At 47.8% G+C, this 16664-nt stretch overlaps 1 protein-coding gene across 4 annotated transcripts in view; it reads right to left on the bottom strand.

The window, feature by feature from the left end:
* COL6A3 (collagen type VI alpha 3 chain) overlaps positions 1-16664 on the bottom strand; it is a 57702-nt gene that overhangs the window by 2691 nt on the left and 38347 nt on the right. For all 4 annotated transcript variants that reach the window (XM_058839748.1, XM_058839745.1, XM_058839746.1 and 1 more), the window contains 23 exons: positions 16549-16611; positions 16091-16156; positions 15342-15395; positions 14553-14588; positions 13963-14025; positions 13617-13679; positions 12864-12926; positions 12348-12410; positions 12111-12161; positions 11953-11988; positions 11794-11856; positions 11596-11658; positions 10913-10945; positions 10772-10820; positions 10015-10508; positions 9324-9423; positions 8138-8836; positions 6919-7027; positions 5905-6179; positions 4361-4615; positions 2726-2800; positions 1015-1194; positions 846-899 (listed from right to left, as the gene is read on the bottom strand). In XM_058839748.1, the coding sequence (XP_058695731.1) occupies positions 846-899; positions 1015-1194; positions 2726-2800; positions 4361-4615; positions 5905-6179; positions 6919-7027; positions 8138-8836; positions 9324-9423; positions 10015-10508; positions 10772-10820; positions 10913-10945; positions 11596-11658; positions 11794-11856; positions 11953-11988; positions 12111-12161; positions 12348-12410; positions 12864-12926; positions 13617-13679; positions 13963-14025; positions 14553-14588; positions 15342-15395; positions 16091-16156; positions 16549-16611 (3007 nt within the window). The remainder of the gene's footprint in view (positions 1-845; positions 900-1014; positions 1195-2725; positions 2801-4360; positions 4616-5904; positions 6180-6918; positions 7028-8137; positions 8837-9323; positions 9424-10014; positions 10509-10771; positions 10821-10912; positions 10946-11595; positions 11659-11793; positions 11857-11952; positions 11989-12110; positions 12162-12347; positions 12411-12863; positions 12927-13616; positions 13680-13962; positions 14026-14552; positions 14589-15341; positions 15396-16090; positions 16157-16548; positions 16612-16664) is intronic.

Raw genomic sequence — 16664 nt, 5'->3', positions numbered from 1 at the left:
AAAATTCCCAAGCGTGATTTAAGGATCCTAAAAGAAAGTCAAATGAGGTGGAAGGGTCTGTAATTTGCCTTTTCAAACACTGTTATGCCACTGCAAGGACTAAAGCCTTGCCTTTAGGTATCAGGGCTGTCTTCACTCTGTGGTTTCCCTCCTGGCTCCACAAAGGGCCCTGAAACACCTCTGGGAGGGGAAGGCTGCTCTGGTAAGGATTTTCTGGGCTCTGTTCCCTCCCAACCCCTTGCTGAACCAATAGAGATGATTTCAAGCCTCTTTTCCCTTCCCAGGTCTTGAAGAGGTTTGCAAACATAACCCCTCAACCTCAGAAACTCCCTGAGGAGAGGAGGACATTGCCATTTTCCTGTGGGCTCCCCCCTCAACCTTGACTTTTATCTTTTGGTGCTGAAGGGAAAACGTCTCCATGCAATACCCAAGACCCATGGAATAACTTTCCATCAGGTGTTTTGGTTACAGGCAGGGAAATGTTGGGAATTCTCTGCATTTCAGCAGAGCAGTGGCACTTTTTTGTCACACAGAGGTAACACAAACTGATTTGGGACCTTGCCACGCTCCAGTTCAGCAGCCCCAGGTCCCTCATGAAATCCAGTGAGCTTTGCCACTCCGGTTGTGCCAGAACAGTATGTCCTTTTGGGACAACACACATGCAAAGTGACTTGCTCATGCAAAGCAGATGGAAGGACGAGGTCATGTGAAGGAGCAAGTGAAAACTAACTCTGTGCTACTTTTGATCTGGGGTTGGGTAGGCTTGGATGCATGCTGTGAAATGGTCAAGGTGAAAGAATGGGTTTGCTTTGTTTGTGATGATTAATGATTTTGGGGGGTGTTACCTGATGAAAATCTTTTCTCAAGGGGTGGCTGCTGCATGGCTTTCTCATCTGCTGCTGGAGGAGGAAAAAGTGCACGGGTTTGGATTTTAAACGGTATTTTCTCTCTGATCCAAACATCAGTTGACATTAGGACAAAATGCAAAAGGGTGAATCCTCATGGGGTACTTACATGGCTTTAAGCATTTGTTATTGCACTCAGCTTCGGTCTCAAATCTATTGGCATTACCTCCACAGCCACCATACCAACCCTGGCTGCAGAACTTGTGTTTCGAGTCAAAGAACCACACAATCTGATAGTCCTTGCACTGCATGCCCATGTCAAAGTCCAGCAAGCAAGGGTCTGGCCAATCTGCATGGCAAAAGGTGCAAAGGTTAAGAGACTCTGAGGGGGTTAAAAGCTGAAAAAGCAGAGAGATTGAAAAGAGGAAAAAAGGGAAAATAAAGCCTGATTCAGGACTGATGTAATTTCCCCTCTCATCTCTTTGCTGGATGCAAACCTTCCCCAGCTTCCAGCTTACCTCTTCTCACTCTTGGTTTTGTCACATATCCAAACCCCAAATCCTTGGAGCAACATAGTGGGAACCCCTTATGCCCCACTAGTGCACTCAGGACTGAGCCCTCACACAAATCCCCACACTCTGTTTTCAAAGCTCTTTGTCTTGGCAGTAACTTCTAGTCCTTAAGTGTGTTTATCTCTAAAAGCAAGTTGCACCCGGTGTATGTGAAGGCTCAATGAAGGTTTAAACATATGTTCCTTTTCTGCCCCAAAAATGATAATTTAGGTCCAAATCCCAGGGTTTTTATTAGCTGTGCTGGGCCGTCCATGGTATTTTACCTATATAAGGAGGACAGAGTGTGGGCTTTCCTCCCCAGTCTTTTGGAAGATTTACACATAGGTGTCTCCCATGAACTAGAGGAGGCTCAGCTAAACCCATCCCCAGTTTCCTGCCCTCTTTAGAGTCTTTATCTTGTTGAAAACCTTTGGATTAGCATCCTTGGGGAATGCTCCCCCCAGATTGCTGGCTGCCATAAATCCCCAGGCAGAGGCATTTGCTGCAGGTGGGTCAGCGAGAGGAGCTGAGATGGAGAGGTCTGTGTGGAAGTGCAGAGCAAGCACACAGCACATCCCTTTTCCCTGGAGCAGAAGGAGCCTACACACTTGGTTTCCCAAAGGCTGGTGCCAAGGGGTTAAACAAAGCCAGGGGGTGCTTGTCACCTTGTCACAAGGCTTCTGAGGAGATGTCAGTGCCAGGGAGAGGGGCCAAAGGAGTGGGAGCACATGGGAAGGGAATGATGATGGTTCATGCAGGAAGGAGAAATGAGTTGGTCCAGCCCAAGCCCTTGCCCCTCCACTGCACTAAGCTCCAGTGGTGCCACCAGCCAGGCATGAATGAGATTCATGCTCATCCCACTCAACACCAGCAGCCAGAGCTCAACAACTCCTGGCTGAACACACTGAGCAGCAGCATTTCCCCGTGCTCTCAGACCACGGAAGAAAATGAGCCACAGCGCAAGAGAAATGCTTAAAGGAAAACATGGGAGTAGTGATTCAGGAGTGAGTTTTAGATGACAGATCCATTGCTGGTGTGCCTGCAGTGGCTGTGCTGCTTGATGAAGGCTGAGAGCCCTCCCAGGTCCTTGGAAGAGGGGTTGTGACACTGATGTCACTGAGTGTGACAGCACCAATGTGATGAGCTTGATGTCACCCAAAGTGATGAAATGAGGCAGAGACCCCAGTGCAGGGCTCAGACCTGGACAGCCAAGGATGTCACCAGCACCAGGATCAGCCGGCTCTGCAAAGCCAAGGACTTGCAGATCCTTTGGTGTTAGTGGGCCTGTGAGAGCCCCCCGCCCAGCAATCCCCCATGGCCCACACTCACCATTCTCAGGCCCTTCCAGTGGCTCAGTGTTGAGCATCATGTTGGCCAGGGACACCTGGGGCTGCACCAGGGTCTCTGTGGAGGAAAGGCAGAGGGTCAGTCCAGGGGCAGGCCATCAGCAGCAGCACCCTCAGTGCAGTCATGAACAGGTTCCCTGGCCCCAGCTCCAGCACAGGGGCCAGGTCTGGATCTGTTTAGCCCAGCACACACATGTGAGAAATGTTTATTGGAGGCAGCTGATGGGATGAGTAATCCCCAGCCACCTGGCTGCAGCAGGGTGGGATCGCCTTCCATCCCCAGCCAGTGGCTCTGCTTGGGCTCACCCTCGGGGTCACCACAGAGGAGCATCCTCAGGGCCCCATGTGGCTGCTTTGGATGGCCCCCACTCACCCCACAGCACCAACAGGCAGGGGTTCAGGAGCTGGATGTGATCTCTCTGGATCCAGTTTATCTTTGGTTTCCTGGCCTTAGAGATGGCAGAATAAAAATTGCGTCCCTCAGGGGGGGCCAATCCACGATGGATCTGTACTCTCCTGCTCCCTCAAGGGCTCTCTTGAACCCAACACTCCTCCCCATCAGGCCTCACATCCTTCTAGGAGCTATGGCGAGGATTGCCACAGGTGAAAAAGTTCCATGGAGCAGGAGGGGTCTGCAGCCACAGGAAGGGCTGGATTTGCTTTTCTTTAGTGTAAAGTTTGGCTGTGGGTAAGGGGGACAATCCTACTCAGTGTCAGGTCACAGCTTGCCACCACTGCCTTCTCAGTTTGTTCCCATTCAAGATTTATTCTGTGAGAAAAGCAGCTTCCCTGGGTATTGGGAGCTCCAGTTCAGCACATGAAAATATTACTTCCACCCTCTGATGTCTTTTCTCAACATTTCTGTGGGCATGTTTATTGCTTGAGAAGGTAAGGGACTGGTCCAAACCCACTGAAGCCAGAGGAAAGGCTCTCCATGGGCACTGGAATTGTCTCGGAAGTGCCAGAGGGAGCCAGACACAGCACTGGCAGGACCAGCACAAACTTCACACCACCAAGCCAAGTCACCCCTCTGCCAACAGCATTAAAAAAAAATTGGCTCTTTCTTACACAGCGACTTTTGGCCATGCCAGAGAGTTTGGTTAGGTTCACATTGGATCTGCACACATGGAGTTTGGATCCCCAAAGGACTAAACCTTCCATTCCATCTCTTCTTTGTGGGTTTTTCTGGATAGTGTGGGAAGCAGATCAGTAGCTATGGAAATGGCTATCAAGGAAGCAGCTTTTCTTGCTTATTTTGATATTGGACTGGACTGAGTTTACCAGTTTGACTCATTATTATTTGCAGTAAAGCAGGCTGGACCCCCACCAAGACCTTTTGCACCAGTGTGCAAACCCTCTGGGACCCACTCTGGGACTGCCTTTAAGTATCCCACGTTCTGTGCAGGTTTAATCCTACTGTAACTCCCATTTTTCAATTAAACACATTTCCCACATCTCATACCCTGCTGATGATGCAGAGGATGGCAGACATGAGGCGACACAACTTAGCACAGCCAGGGCTGGGATTGTTGGTACCAACTGATTCCTGATCCCTTATCTTTTGTGTCGACTTTATGAAAAAAAAATAAATGTCCACACATTTTTAAGAGTCACTTACTTGTGCTGAATGACCCTGTGTAGGTTACTTTGGGCTGGGATTTTTGGTAGCCAGTGATGACGACGACGTATTTTTGCCCACTCTTGAGCCCTCGGATCACGTGTTCGGTGCCAGTCAGGTTTTGCCTCTGCACGAGGGAGTGGTCGTGTGCCAAGGTGACAGTGACATCAAAGGTGTTGTGTGGCTCAGGGCTGGCCCAGCGCAGCCTGGCACTGCTCTCAGTGACATCTGTGATCTGGATGTCGTAGGTCTTTGCTGCAGGGCAGAATCACAAGGGACACCAAGTAGTGAATGAGGAGGGAAAAATCTCAAGGAAAATGTGCCTCAGTGCTGCAGAATCTTCTTTCCATGGCAAGTGCAAACCAAGTTGGTACTTGGCTGTCTCAAATGCCACTGCAGGGGAGGCTTTGTTTCCCATAGCTCAGATGATTCACCAAGTGGTTTATTTATCTTTAATAATCTGTTGCAATCTAGCAAATCAAAGCATTTTTATTTTCTTTCCCCCCCCCAAGATTCTCACAGATTGAAATTCCCAGCACTTTCCCAACAACTGTAAATGTGCCCAGTCAGATCCTTCCTTCTCTAGGGTGCAATGGATTTGCTGAGCTGCTGAAGACCTCCAAGCCAAGCTTGTCTAATAGTGAACATAAAATCACAGACTGCTTTGGGTTGGAAGGGACTCTCAAGACCATCCCATTCCAACCCCCTGCCATGGGCAGGGACACCTTCCCCTATCCCGGGTTGCTCCAAGCCCCATCCAACCAGGTCTTGAACACTTCCAGGGATGATAACCTTAATAGGTCAAAGAAGTAATTATGGAAAGGTTTTTCTGCTCTGGGAAATCACTGGATGAGACCTGTATAAATACTGCTTAAAGCACTGGTGGAGCAAGAAACACTCAGAAAAGTTTATTCCCCTTAAGCTGATAAAAGCATTAGCCTTGCAAAAGCTGACTGCTTTTTATTTATTATTTATGCAGCAACTTTCCATCAGTGACTGGATGAGCTTCCCTGTGCTTGGACACATGCTTTGATCCTTGTTCAGCTTGTGCAGACCTGCCTGGTACCCCCTTGCAAAAATACCTGGAAAACCTCCTTTGTATGAACTGTGCTCACATGAAAGAAGCTTGGCATTCCCAAATAGGTCTCCACACTGATCCATTGATGAGCTAACTATTCATATTAGCTGGGAGTTCAAACAATGACATGAACCACCACAAATAGCAAAACTTGGACAAGGGGCGATGCTATGAGGAAATCATGGAAACAAATGAGCCACACTAGAAAGAGGAGTTCTTTGTAGCTGGATGGATTGTTTCTGCTTATGTTTTGCCTAGGGGCAGCCTGTCCTCCACTCATTTTTGCACAAAATTCTTGACACAAGCTGACAAAGCCCCAGCACAGATTTCCACCTAAAACCGAAATTTGGCCTCTGGGTGACATTTCCCACAGGAATAATCCTCTCAGGGGGCAAGGAGAGCCACAACCTGCTGTGGTTCAGCCTAGAGGGAGGCACTGCCCACATGGGGAGAGCTGTTCACATACCGCTGTGTCTCCTCCTGCCGCCGGCCGCGGTGGCTGTGGCATTGGTGGTGGCCCGGCCGCTGGCTTTGGTGTGGGCGGTGGCACTGTCTGCTCCCTGGGCAGTGGCATTCACCTGCAGCACAGAACTGTCTGGGGTGGTCTCAGTGGCTCTGCTCTGGGCCGTGGTGCTGGCAGGAGTGGTTCTGGCATGGGCACTGGCCACTGGCTTGGTGGTTGTGCTGACCGTGGTGCTGGCAGCAAAGGTCCGGCTGATGGTCGCGTTGGGAGCCACGAACCTGAGCAGAATTTTGGAAGTGGAGAAGAGTTGACATAGAAACCATTGGCAAGAACCCACCTGAGGTCAAGAGTCTTTGCCAGCTTTAGATTTGCCCACAGTGAAGAGTGAAAAGTACTTAGGTCCAAGCAGTAAAAAGTGCTTGGGGTAACCCGGTCTAGTGGAAGGTGTTCCTGCCCTTAGCAAGGGGTTGGAACAAGATGTTCTTTAAGGCCCCTTCCAACCCAAACTGTGCTGTGATTCTCTGAGAAGAGTGAATTCAGTAGACAGATCTGTAACATGCCCAACTTCAAGAGGCTTGGCCTTCCAAAGCCAGGACAGCTCTGTGCCACCAGTGAGTCTGGGTGACACAAGCTTTCATTTTTCTTCAGAAAATATTAGCAGGGATGCTGTGATGGATTCTGTATATCAGATAAACCAGGGCAGCACAGCCTCTGAAACAATCCTTGGAGTAGAAAGCCCCAAATTAATAGTAATTTCTGGAATTCCTGACCTACACAATCAAAGTTAACATATACCTCCACCATATTTTTGTACATATATAAATATGAAATTTATCCCAAATTTTAAATTATACATCACCCTTCTCTATAAGGTATCTCTGCTGCTCTTTTGACACAGCACTGGGGAAACCAGTAAAATTAAATGCAGTATTATTAGAATTATATTAATTAGGAGATGATTCTGATTTTTGAAAGTGAAGTTGCTTTTTCTTTCCTTTTCCCCAGAGCATTACTCACACTGCTTTCTGCCCAGTGAGCACGGGGCGCTGGCTCTGGGCTTTCTGACCATTCTGGAGCCACTCACACTGTCTCCTTATCTCTGGAGACAGGTAGGAAGCAAATTCACCTGGAGACAGAGAGAGACATTAAATACTGGAGCTGATGATGGTGGATACCCACCACCAACAGATTACATTTATTTCTTCTTCATTAAAAAAACCAAAACCAAGAAAAAGCAAAAAAAAAGCAAAATAATTTTTTTTTCCTGCTGGATGTTTGGCTATGGCAACATCCAAGGCTGGGAGATTTGTTATTCCAGTTTACAAACATGAGGGCCTTAACTACAAGAGGGTTGTTTGCCTGAGTCTGTCACTTATAAATACATTTCTTGTAACAAGGCACTTCCAACCACGCAGGTAATGTTATTTTTTCAAGAATTAGAAGTTTCTAGGACTGCTGTAAGCAGTAAACGGAAAAAGCAAACTGAGCTAACCTAAACATTTATTTCCAGATGTTTGCTTCCTATTTAGTGCAAGACATTCCTGAATCTGTGGTATATCAGCCCACTAATCTGTTTTTCAGGAATTTTTGCTAAAACCTGGATTTCCTAAAAGAGGTCTATTTCTTATCCTTGCTGGATGGGTGTGTTTAGGATCTGTGGCAGCTGGAGGTCCAGCCTGGAGCCTCTAGCTATGCTGAGATGTAACTTTTCAAGGCATAGTCAGCATATTCCAAACACAGCAGCTTTATTTATCCCTAAGCAAAGAATCCTGTACATCTGGTCCTTAAATCTGCATACAGCAACTCCAGATCTCAGCCTGAGCCAGCCAAGGGCCTGCTGGACATGATATTTGTGCTGAAGTTGGGAAGAAAGATCTGCTGGGTGTTCCAAGGAAGTGCTGCAAAGGGACTCAGCAGGACCTATGTGAGAGGCCAGCCAGGTGGGATGAGATCAGACTCCACAGGTGAGCCCATGGAGACCAAGACAAAACACACTGAAGTGCAAACTCTATTGGTGGATCAACATGGAAGAGGATGAGGAGGCCAAAGTGAACAAAACCCGGACATACTCAACTAGGTAAAGTATGAGCAGCCCAAATTGCACCCAACAGTACAAACCATAAAAAAAAGAGACTAAATGCAGTGGGTCCTGCTGCTCAAAACTTTTCTGACTAACCCCTCTGAAGACAGGTGTTGTCCCTTCCATGACACTTGGGCTGCAGGATGTTGCACTTACTTCTGATAAAGGATGGCAGCAATGTCCCAAAACGCAGCAAGGGCTCTTCATGGAGCTCTCCTGTTTTATCAACCAGCTTGAAGAATACATCGTTTGGTTCACTGGCAAGGCTGTAGATATTCTTGGCATTCACCTTCCTGCCGATGCCCAAGACAACAAAGAAGTACCCTTTGCATTTTGCATTGATGACAACCCTCTGCAGGTGCTCAAGTTCTTTTTTGTTCACTTTTCCAGTCATCATCAGCACTATGACTTTCAGATCCCGAGGGCTCGGTGCACTTTCGAAAACATGAGTGATTGTGTGTTCAATTGCATTTCCTAGGGCCCTCGTGCCATGGAGCTGGGTCATTTGGTTGTGGAGGTAATTGATGATCTTCTCTTTGGATGCAAAATCAGTTAATGAAAACTCAGTTTTTACTGGTGGGAAGCTTGAGTTGGTTTCATGTTCGTAAGGAGCTTGCTGGAGAACGGCCACTCTGGCGTGGTGCTGGGATACTTTTGGCTCTGAACTGATTTCCAGGTTATTTACGATGTGGGAAATGTATTTCCTCATCTCGCTGAACTGCAGAGGGGTGGTGGACTCAGAGCTGTCCAGGATGAAGGCTATGTCCGTGTCTACGTCTGTGGGGGCTGCCCTTCTGTCTCTGAATGCAGGTCTCTGGCCACTTCCACCACAGCTGGGATCGGGGTCACACACATCTGGGGAAAAAATACCTTTCACCTGCAGGACCCAAACACAACCCTCCCTCATCACTGTAAACATCCCTGGTGTCACATGAAATACCATCAAGCCCTGGACATTCACTGATCCACTGCTCGATACCTAAGTCATTTCATCCCACAAGACATTCAGTTATGTGTTCAGTATTTTTTTATGCGCTCCTTTGTCCAAGGGGATCCCTGAAGCACTCTGTCATAAGTGGCAGAAGGCCATCTTTTAGAGCACTTAGCTATCAGTATTTGGGCTGTAAAAGTGGCAACCAGACAGAAAAAGAAGCTTCTCTTTACAAAGTAGAGAACGCCCAGGAAACCTCGTTCATAATGCCAGTGTTTTCTGCTCAACCCAAGAATCCCTTGTAGTCATCAGCAAAAGGGCTGACTCCCAACTGGGCTTCCCTTCTTACAACCAACTGCTGTGTGACCAGAAAGAATTGGAACTGTCTAGAGGAGAAATTGGATGCTTTACCCAAACAGATGTGACAAGTCAAAAGCCTCTGAATGGTTTGATTCAGCTGACCACCGCCGGTTGGAAGAACAATGGCGTGACCAACTGCTGTGTTGTTGATCTGGTGGGATGGAAACAGAAACACATGGAGTCAGTAATGCTGCCTTCTGTTGTTCTCAGCTCAGAGGAGGGTAGGGCAACCCACAACTCTGAGGGATTCTCTGCTCAGCACAACGAGCACGATGGATCCCTTTTGGAGGAGCCTCGTGTCCCCAGTGTCAGTTTAGAGTCATAAACTCCAAGAAAAGGGACCACTTGAACCAGTGCTCAGTGAGTTCATCTGGGGCTTTTTCATGGCTTTCAATCTCTGTCTGTCCACCCTCCCTCTGCCAACAAAGCTAATGTACTCCCACCTTCCTGCCCTTTGCCTTTCTGTCAGACTCTTCCTTCTGTTTCATCCCACACCTGGCACCCTGGAGCCATGGCCTGGGAAAAGAGTCACTCCTGAGAGTCTCACTAGTATTTCCCATCATGTGCTGTAATGATTACAGAATTAGGGTTTCTCTCCTAATGGATGGATGAGTTTGGACAGCAATACTCTCTTCCACATTTGAGAGGCCTGTGAAAGCCAAGCATTGCCTGTGGCATCCAACACCGTCAAAGCAGACCAAGGGCACGAGGAGAAAATAAAGAAAGGGTGAAGGACCCCAACCTCCAGAGCTCTGGTGAGAACCGCATCCTGCCTGCTGGTGAGGAACACTGGCACAACCCCGGCATCGTAGAGCTTCAGCACAGCATCGTTGAGCTGTGGGGATGCTCTTGTGTCCCCGTTGCTGAAGAAGACAGCAACCTTTCTCATCAGGAACCCACTGCGCGCACGCTTGAAGGTATTCCTGGCCACAAAGGACATGGCAGTCTCCAGACTGCGTGGCTTCGTGGTCAGGGTTGCCTGGAAGTTTTGGATCTGCTGGAGGAGGCTGGATTTCTTCCTGGCATCAGCAAAGCGGATCTCAGTGGTGACCTCGTTGTTGTAGGTGACCAGAGCCACCCGTGCCCCCCGGGGACAGTTGCTCTCGGCGATGGTTAAGTTGTTGACCACTCTGAGCACGGTTTGCTTCATCCTGTTGAAAACGTCCCTCACGACGCCCGAAGAGGTGTCAATAGCAAAGGCCAGCTCGGTTGGGAAGACAGGGCACTCCTTGGGACCTGTTGGGAATGTGCATTGGGAGCAAGTCATGCCTCAAACAGCTGTCAGGATTCAAGGACGGTGTCCTCAGCAGGGGTAAATCATTCACATGTGGGGAAAGCAACAGTCGTGACATGCAGCCACCCTGGGGTTTAAAGGACTGAATGAGACTTACCATAGCAGCAAGCTGTGGAAAAGATGGAGAGAAAAAAACAGCTTGGTCAGTGCCATTATTGCAACATGATGGGCAAATAAGGGTAGAGAGAGGGGCTTAGCAAAGCACTGAGGTACTCACGGCATTTGTCTTTGATGTTCCGCACCAGCGCGCATTGCTTTAGGAAATAAAGAAAGGGGGGGAAAGAGATGTATCACATAGCCAACCCAAGGGTGTTTCAAAACATGAGAGAAATTATGCCACACTTACGTCTCTGGATTCTCCTTTCTCTCCTTTAAGGCCCTGTTTCAAAGAATGAAGAGAAATTGAGTGCAAAGTGTATCTCCAGGGTGCCCCATGAACCCTGTCAGAATAGCTGCTGAACCATGGGTCATGCAGGAGCCAAGGGAAAATCTGTCTGTTTTCAGCTGTGTTTCCAACAGCAGAGTGCAGGGCTCTTCTTGTGAGGAGTGAACCTAGCTGAGGCCAAAGCCAAAAGGGAGGTTGGAAGTAGATGGTCTTTAAGGTCCCTTCCAACCCAGACCATTCTGTAAGTTACGATGCTCCAGGTTCACGTGCAAAGCAAGCCCAGTCACCTTGGCCTCTCTAGGGAGCCTTGTGCCAGACAGATTTGGTCAGAGTCCATATCCTGTGTGGGGTGGTGAATGAACAAGAGATGAGAATCTCCTAGAAGGAATTTTAAGGGGCATATCGCCATGGGGAATTCCTAACGCCTGGTGAGACCGTGTCTCTTGACTTTTTCCTTTGGTTTGAGGAAGGGTAAATATTTGTCAGCAATAAACAGCTGCTTAAAAATTTATAGAGACACATCCAGAACAAATAAAGAGAGACTTTCCCAACTTGAAATCAGCAGGAGATAGTGATGGACTTAGTTTTCAACCCCTGGCACCCACCATTACATGAAGCCAATCAGCAATGCAGCAAACACTTACAGATGGCCCAGGGTATCCAATCTCTCCTTTCTGACCGGGTGTCCCAGGTACTCCTGCATTTCCCTAGAAAGAGAGAGCAGAGAAGTCCTCTCCATGAACATCTGCAGGAGAGTTCCCAGGAGCACTTGAAGGTAAAGATGAGTCCATCTTTAAAGGAATTCATGCAGAAGGCAAAATTTGAACCATGGTCCAACTTACTCTGCGGCCTCTGTTTCCTTTGGGGCCAGGGCCTCCAGCGACACCACGGTCACCAGGTCCACCCTAGGAGGGGAAAACCACAAACAGCAGCTCTAAACCTTCACAGACCCATGGAAAATTGCTTGGAAAATAAATGCACAGCTCATGGGCTGCACCTACCTTTGGTCCTGCGTAACCTACGAAGCCACGTTCACCCTGAAACAGTAGAAAGGTTAATTTGAATATGTTCTAGAAAATGCCCTCATCCATCTCCACTGGAGATCTTGGCTGCATCCTTGTCCTTGCTGAGGAGCTGGGAATGCTGATCATACACCTACCTTCCTGCCTTTAGGACCCGGGTCACCAATTCCATCTCGTCCATCATAACCCTAAAATTGGAAAGCCAGAGTCGTTCATATGTAAATGATGTGCCATATGTAAACAACTTAAACCCCAAAGGTCCAGCAGCACCAATAGTAAGAACCCACTGAAGCCACAGGCCTTTGTGAAACTCTTATATGTTCCTTAAAGTTCTTTAAGTGTCCTTAGAGGTGTGAGGGCATGGCCACACTCACCATCTCTCCTCGTGGGCCTGGCTGTCCAGTCGGCCCTTTGGGTCCAGGGTTTCCAGGCTCACCCTAAAAAGAGAAGCATCTGTTAAAGCATGTGCTGAAACTCCAGGCAGCTCTGAGCCTTCCCCACCCCATCAACACTGGTTTATTTGCACAGAGCAGTCTGCAGCCCTCCTTGTGGCAGAAAGGCATGACTGGACCTACACAGCACGAAATGCTGCCAAGTGCATGCTGCTTAGTGGGACCTTTGGTGATTTCAGGAAAAATAAAACCTTCCCATATACGCATTTTCTGAGAATCTGCCCAGGAAAGTTGCTTGGGAGTCTCAGTTGCTCAGTTACTTTTGCCATTCTGTTCTCTGAAATGGGGGCCTAATGAGACAATGAGCACAGAGTTGCTTTTCTCCATGCTGTGCAAGCCCAAGAGGTTCATCTCATGTTTCTCTTAAAGCCCATGCAAAAACCAGCAGCTTTTCAATGCAGCTTTAGTTGCTGATGCCCAGTGGTCCTAAAGACATACCTTCCTTCCCAGGGGACCAATCCTGCCACGTTCTCCTGCAGGTCCTGGAGGTCCATTCCCAGCCTGGAATGCAAGTGGGGAGAGGCATGTCAGCAACATTCAAGAAAACTCAGGTACTAGGAACCAGGGAATTGGATGACCAAAGGAGTCATGTATTGACTACTGTGGCTGATGTCTCTCAAACACCTCAGGAAATTCAGAAGTCTCCTTCATGTTTGGGGAGGGCTGGAGGTCCAGCTCAGTTCCAAGCAAATGTCAGCAGCAATTTATAATATCCCTAAGAGAACACCCACAGGAAAGCAAGAGGGGGAAAACCATGCTGGGGGTGGGAAAATGCAATATGGCTTTATGTCAATGGGTGTGGCTGAGGAATGCAGCAGGAGGGAGAAATAAATACATGGAGTGGCCCTTGCAGACATGTGAGATGGTCATGATCTGGCTTCAGAGCATGAAACATCACAGAGATGCCCCACCAGTCACTCAGAGACCCTCTTTAACTAAAATTGCAATAGTGGGCCAAGAGCTGAAGTCCTGACCCCTCTGTGATAGCTTTCAGCTCTTTCTCTGCTGTTAACTCTTGATCAAGGAGTCTTAAGGGTAAGTTGAGGGGAGAATCACGCTGGAAGAGTGTGTTAAAAGAGAGTGGAGCAGAGCTGGAGTCCTAGGAGAGGGGAATGTGAAGACACATTGGAATCTTATTAGTTCAACAGCAGTATAGTTAGGCCAATGTCTGGGAAGCAGCAGAAGGATTACCCTGGGTCCAGGGACACCCTGCTCTCCTCTGATGCCTGGTGTGCCAACCTGGCCAGGGGGACCCTGTGTGGAAAGAAAAGAGAGGCTGTCAGCACACGTGGGCAGAAACACGCCAAGATCCAAGGGGAAGCAAATGCTGCAGTGTCTGAGGGATGTTTTGCAAACACGTCACACCTTGGCTGGTGTGAACACAGTGGCAGGCGGGACAGCCAGGCCACAGCACACCCAAAAATACCCAAATCCCAACAGTTTTTTTGGGTGAGACTCTCTGGGGAAGTGTCTGTGATGAAGTAACACCACAGCATCATGAGGCAAGGCCTTTTCTCTGCTGTGAACCCACACTGACCTGTGGCCCTCGCATGCCTTGCTCTCCAGCTGGCCCTGCTTGACCAGGCAAGCCCATGGTGCCCTGGAAGTATAAAACAGGACAGTGAAGGTTAGTTAGCATGGGAGGACGTGGTCAGCACCATGGGAAGGGAAAGGGGAGATCAGGGTATCCACAGCTGCACAAGGTGCAGGGAAGAACAGATTTTCAGTTGGTTTTTTTCCCTTGTGGGTTTTTTTTTCAATATATGGTGTTAGAAGATAACAAGCACAGTGATGGTGGGGGCAATTTGCCTCCTGCAGTCAATGGGCATCAACCATCATGCTCTGGCCCTGTTACACTGCTCCAGCACCACATGGGGACAAAACATCCCACCAGGGAATGCTGTAGGAGACAAGCAGGCACGTGGACAGTTGGTTCTGCACTGAGTCCAGCAAGAAGCACACAGGGAGATGAGCCTGAGGAGGAGTTGGGAAATCTGGAGGAGAGAGGAGGCAGAGAGGAACAAGAAAAGCCTGCATGTCTCTTTTCTTGGCACATCTCTCTGGGTGCTGGGGCTGCCTGGCCCGTGGTATGGCAGGAGCCCCATGTTTTGTCCCATCACCACCTACCTTAACTCCTATGGGCCCCCTTCGTCCTGCCATGCCCTGCAAATGAAGGAACAATTAGGCTTGTTGATCTAATAATGTAAGCACACCTTTCACTATTGCTTTTAGATCAATGCTTCTTATCAATGCTTCTTATAGCTCAAAAGTTACATTTGGATATTTTAAGCTACTTGGGGGGGGAGAGGAAAAGGAAAATCCACATGGTCAGATCTATTAAATCAGACTTGGGCATGTTTTCTTGCTCCTCACATCCCCCATGCAGGTGAGCTGCCCCCTCATGCATGTCAGGGGTGTGTCACCACCCCTGAGACAGGAGGGACACGCAGCAGGGAGCACATCCCAGACATCCCAGCTCCAGTTTGGTTTTTGGCTTTCCAAAACCAGCAGCCAAATGCAGATGCAAATCATGGAATCACAGACTGGTTTGGATTGGAAGGTACTTCTAAGACCATCTAATTCCAACCCCCTGCCATGGGCAAGGACACCTTCCACTAGACCAGGTTGTTCCAAGCACCATCCAGCCTGGCTGTATATATAAATCAGGTAACTTCACTGACCTGAGCACTGAATTTTTCCATGGGAAAAAATTTGACTTTTAAAGTCTCTACAACAAGCCAGGAAGCCATGAGGCATTTTCCTTTTTAGATCTTTTTCTTTTTTTTGGGGGGTGTTTTGTTGGGTTTTGAGGTGGAATTCCTGATGTTTGTGAAACAAAGTACATGGAAAGGAAGGAGGGGAAAAGTTACATCAGTCTAAATTTGGGCCTTGCTGACTGGAGGTCTGACAACTCACCCTACTCCCGACTCCACCATCTTGGCCCTTCTGCCCTGCTGGTCCAGGATCTCCCTAAGGGAAAAAACAAAACACAAGTGAGAGCCCTGAGATAAACAGGCATTGGGAAAACAGATTAAATTCTCAAAAAATGGCTCCTTTCATGCTTTCACACAAGTTAATAGTCCTGCTTTGGTGGGAATCCTTCTAACAGCTCACAGAGATTTTCCATCAAGTTTCTGAGCCAGCAGAAGTCAACATTCCTATTCTTTGGGAAATGCCTTCTGACAATTTAAGATGCATTTTTTTATTGTGAGCTGGTGTGAAAACAGATGGGCTTTGAAATTCTCCAAGGAGTGTGTGGGTTTTTTTTCCTTGTAAAGGTTTCAGGTGAATCAGGAGGTTTAGATTTAGTGTAATCTAATCAGTTCTCTGCTTTTTTATATGACCCATGAGAACATACAAAGGTAATTTCCAAGTACAGAGTTATTTTCAGAAGCATTATCCCAAGAAGGCATTGTAAAATAATAATTTATTTTTTTTTTAAAAGGTGATTTTTACACAAAATATCTTCTAAACTGACATCTTCCCAGAGAAAGTTTTGGTTGCAAACCAACAACATTTTCTAGTAGAAAAAAATTTTCCATCTGACAAGGCACAGTGAGTTTAAGAAACTTGCATCTTTTTGGTAGCATCCTTTTTTCTCTCTTTCTCTGGTCCATTCTGTTGTAAAAACCAAGAAACAATACAAGACAAGAAAGAAATATTACCATTGGTCCAATTTCACCCTTTTGTCCTCTGGGGCCCCGTTGAGTGTTATCAGCTCCTGAATCTCCCTGAAAGCAATAGAGCAATGAGAAACATCTGTGTAAGTGGGACACAAAAATCAAATCTTGTAAACTGCTCTGCTAGAGCTGAGAACCAACTTCTCTTTATTTTCCTTTTTTGACTTTAATAGATGAAGTATTGCTGCTGTTTTCAGACAGGCACAGCTTTTCAACTGGGAAATAATACTGAAGAAGACAAGGAGGGGGAATTTTAATATGGTGAAGCAGCAATTGATGGGTTGGTATCATGTGGTACCCACATGTCACCTCTGAGTCCTTGCTCTGTCGTGGGACCTGCCACTGTCAAACAGCATTTAATAAGCCAGAGCCACCCTCTCTGATGACCCTAGGATTAGTGGAAAGTGGGTGGAAAATCAAGAAGATGCCTTAGCAGTATTTACCGGATCTCCGCGGAGCCCGCGGTCACCTCGTTCTCCTCGTTCACCCTTAACTCCCTTATCTCCCTGTGGGAAGAGATGGAGAGTTAGGAAGAGATGCTCTCGCTTGTTGAAAGTAT

This window comes from Poecile atricapillus, chromosome 5, assembly GCF_030490865.1.
Source record: "Poecile atricapillus isolate bPoeAtr1 chromosome 5, bPoeAtr1.hap1, whole genome shotgun sequence".
Lineage (NCBI taxonomy): Eukaryota > Metazoa > Chordata > Aves > Passeriformes > Paridae > Poecile > Poecile atricapillus.
The sequence above is the reverse complement of the archived record's forward strand: the minus strand, read 5'-3'. Positions and strand labels throughout refer to the sequence as shown.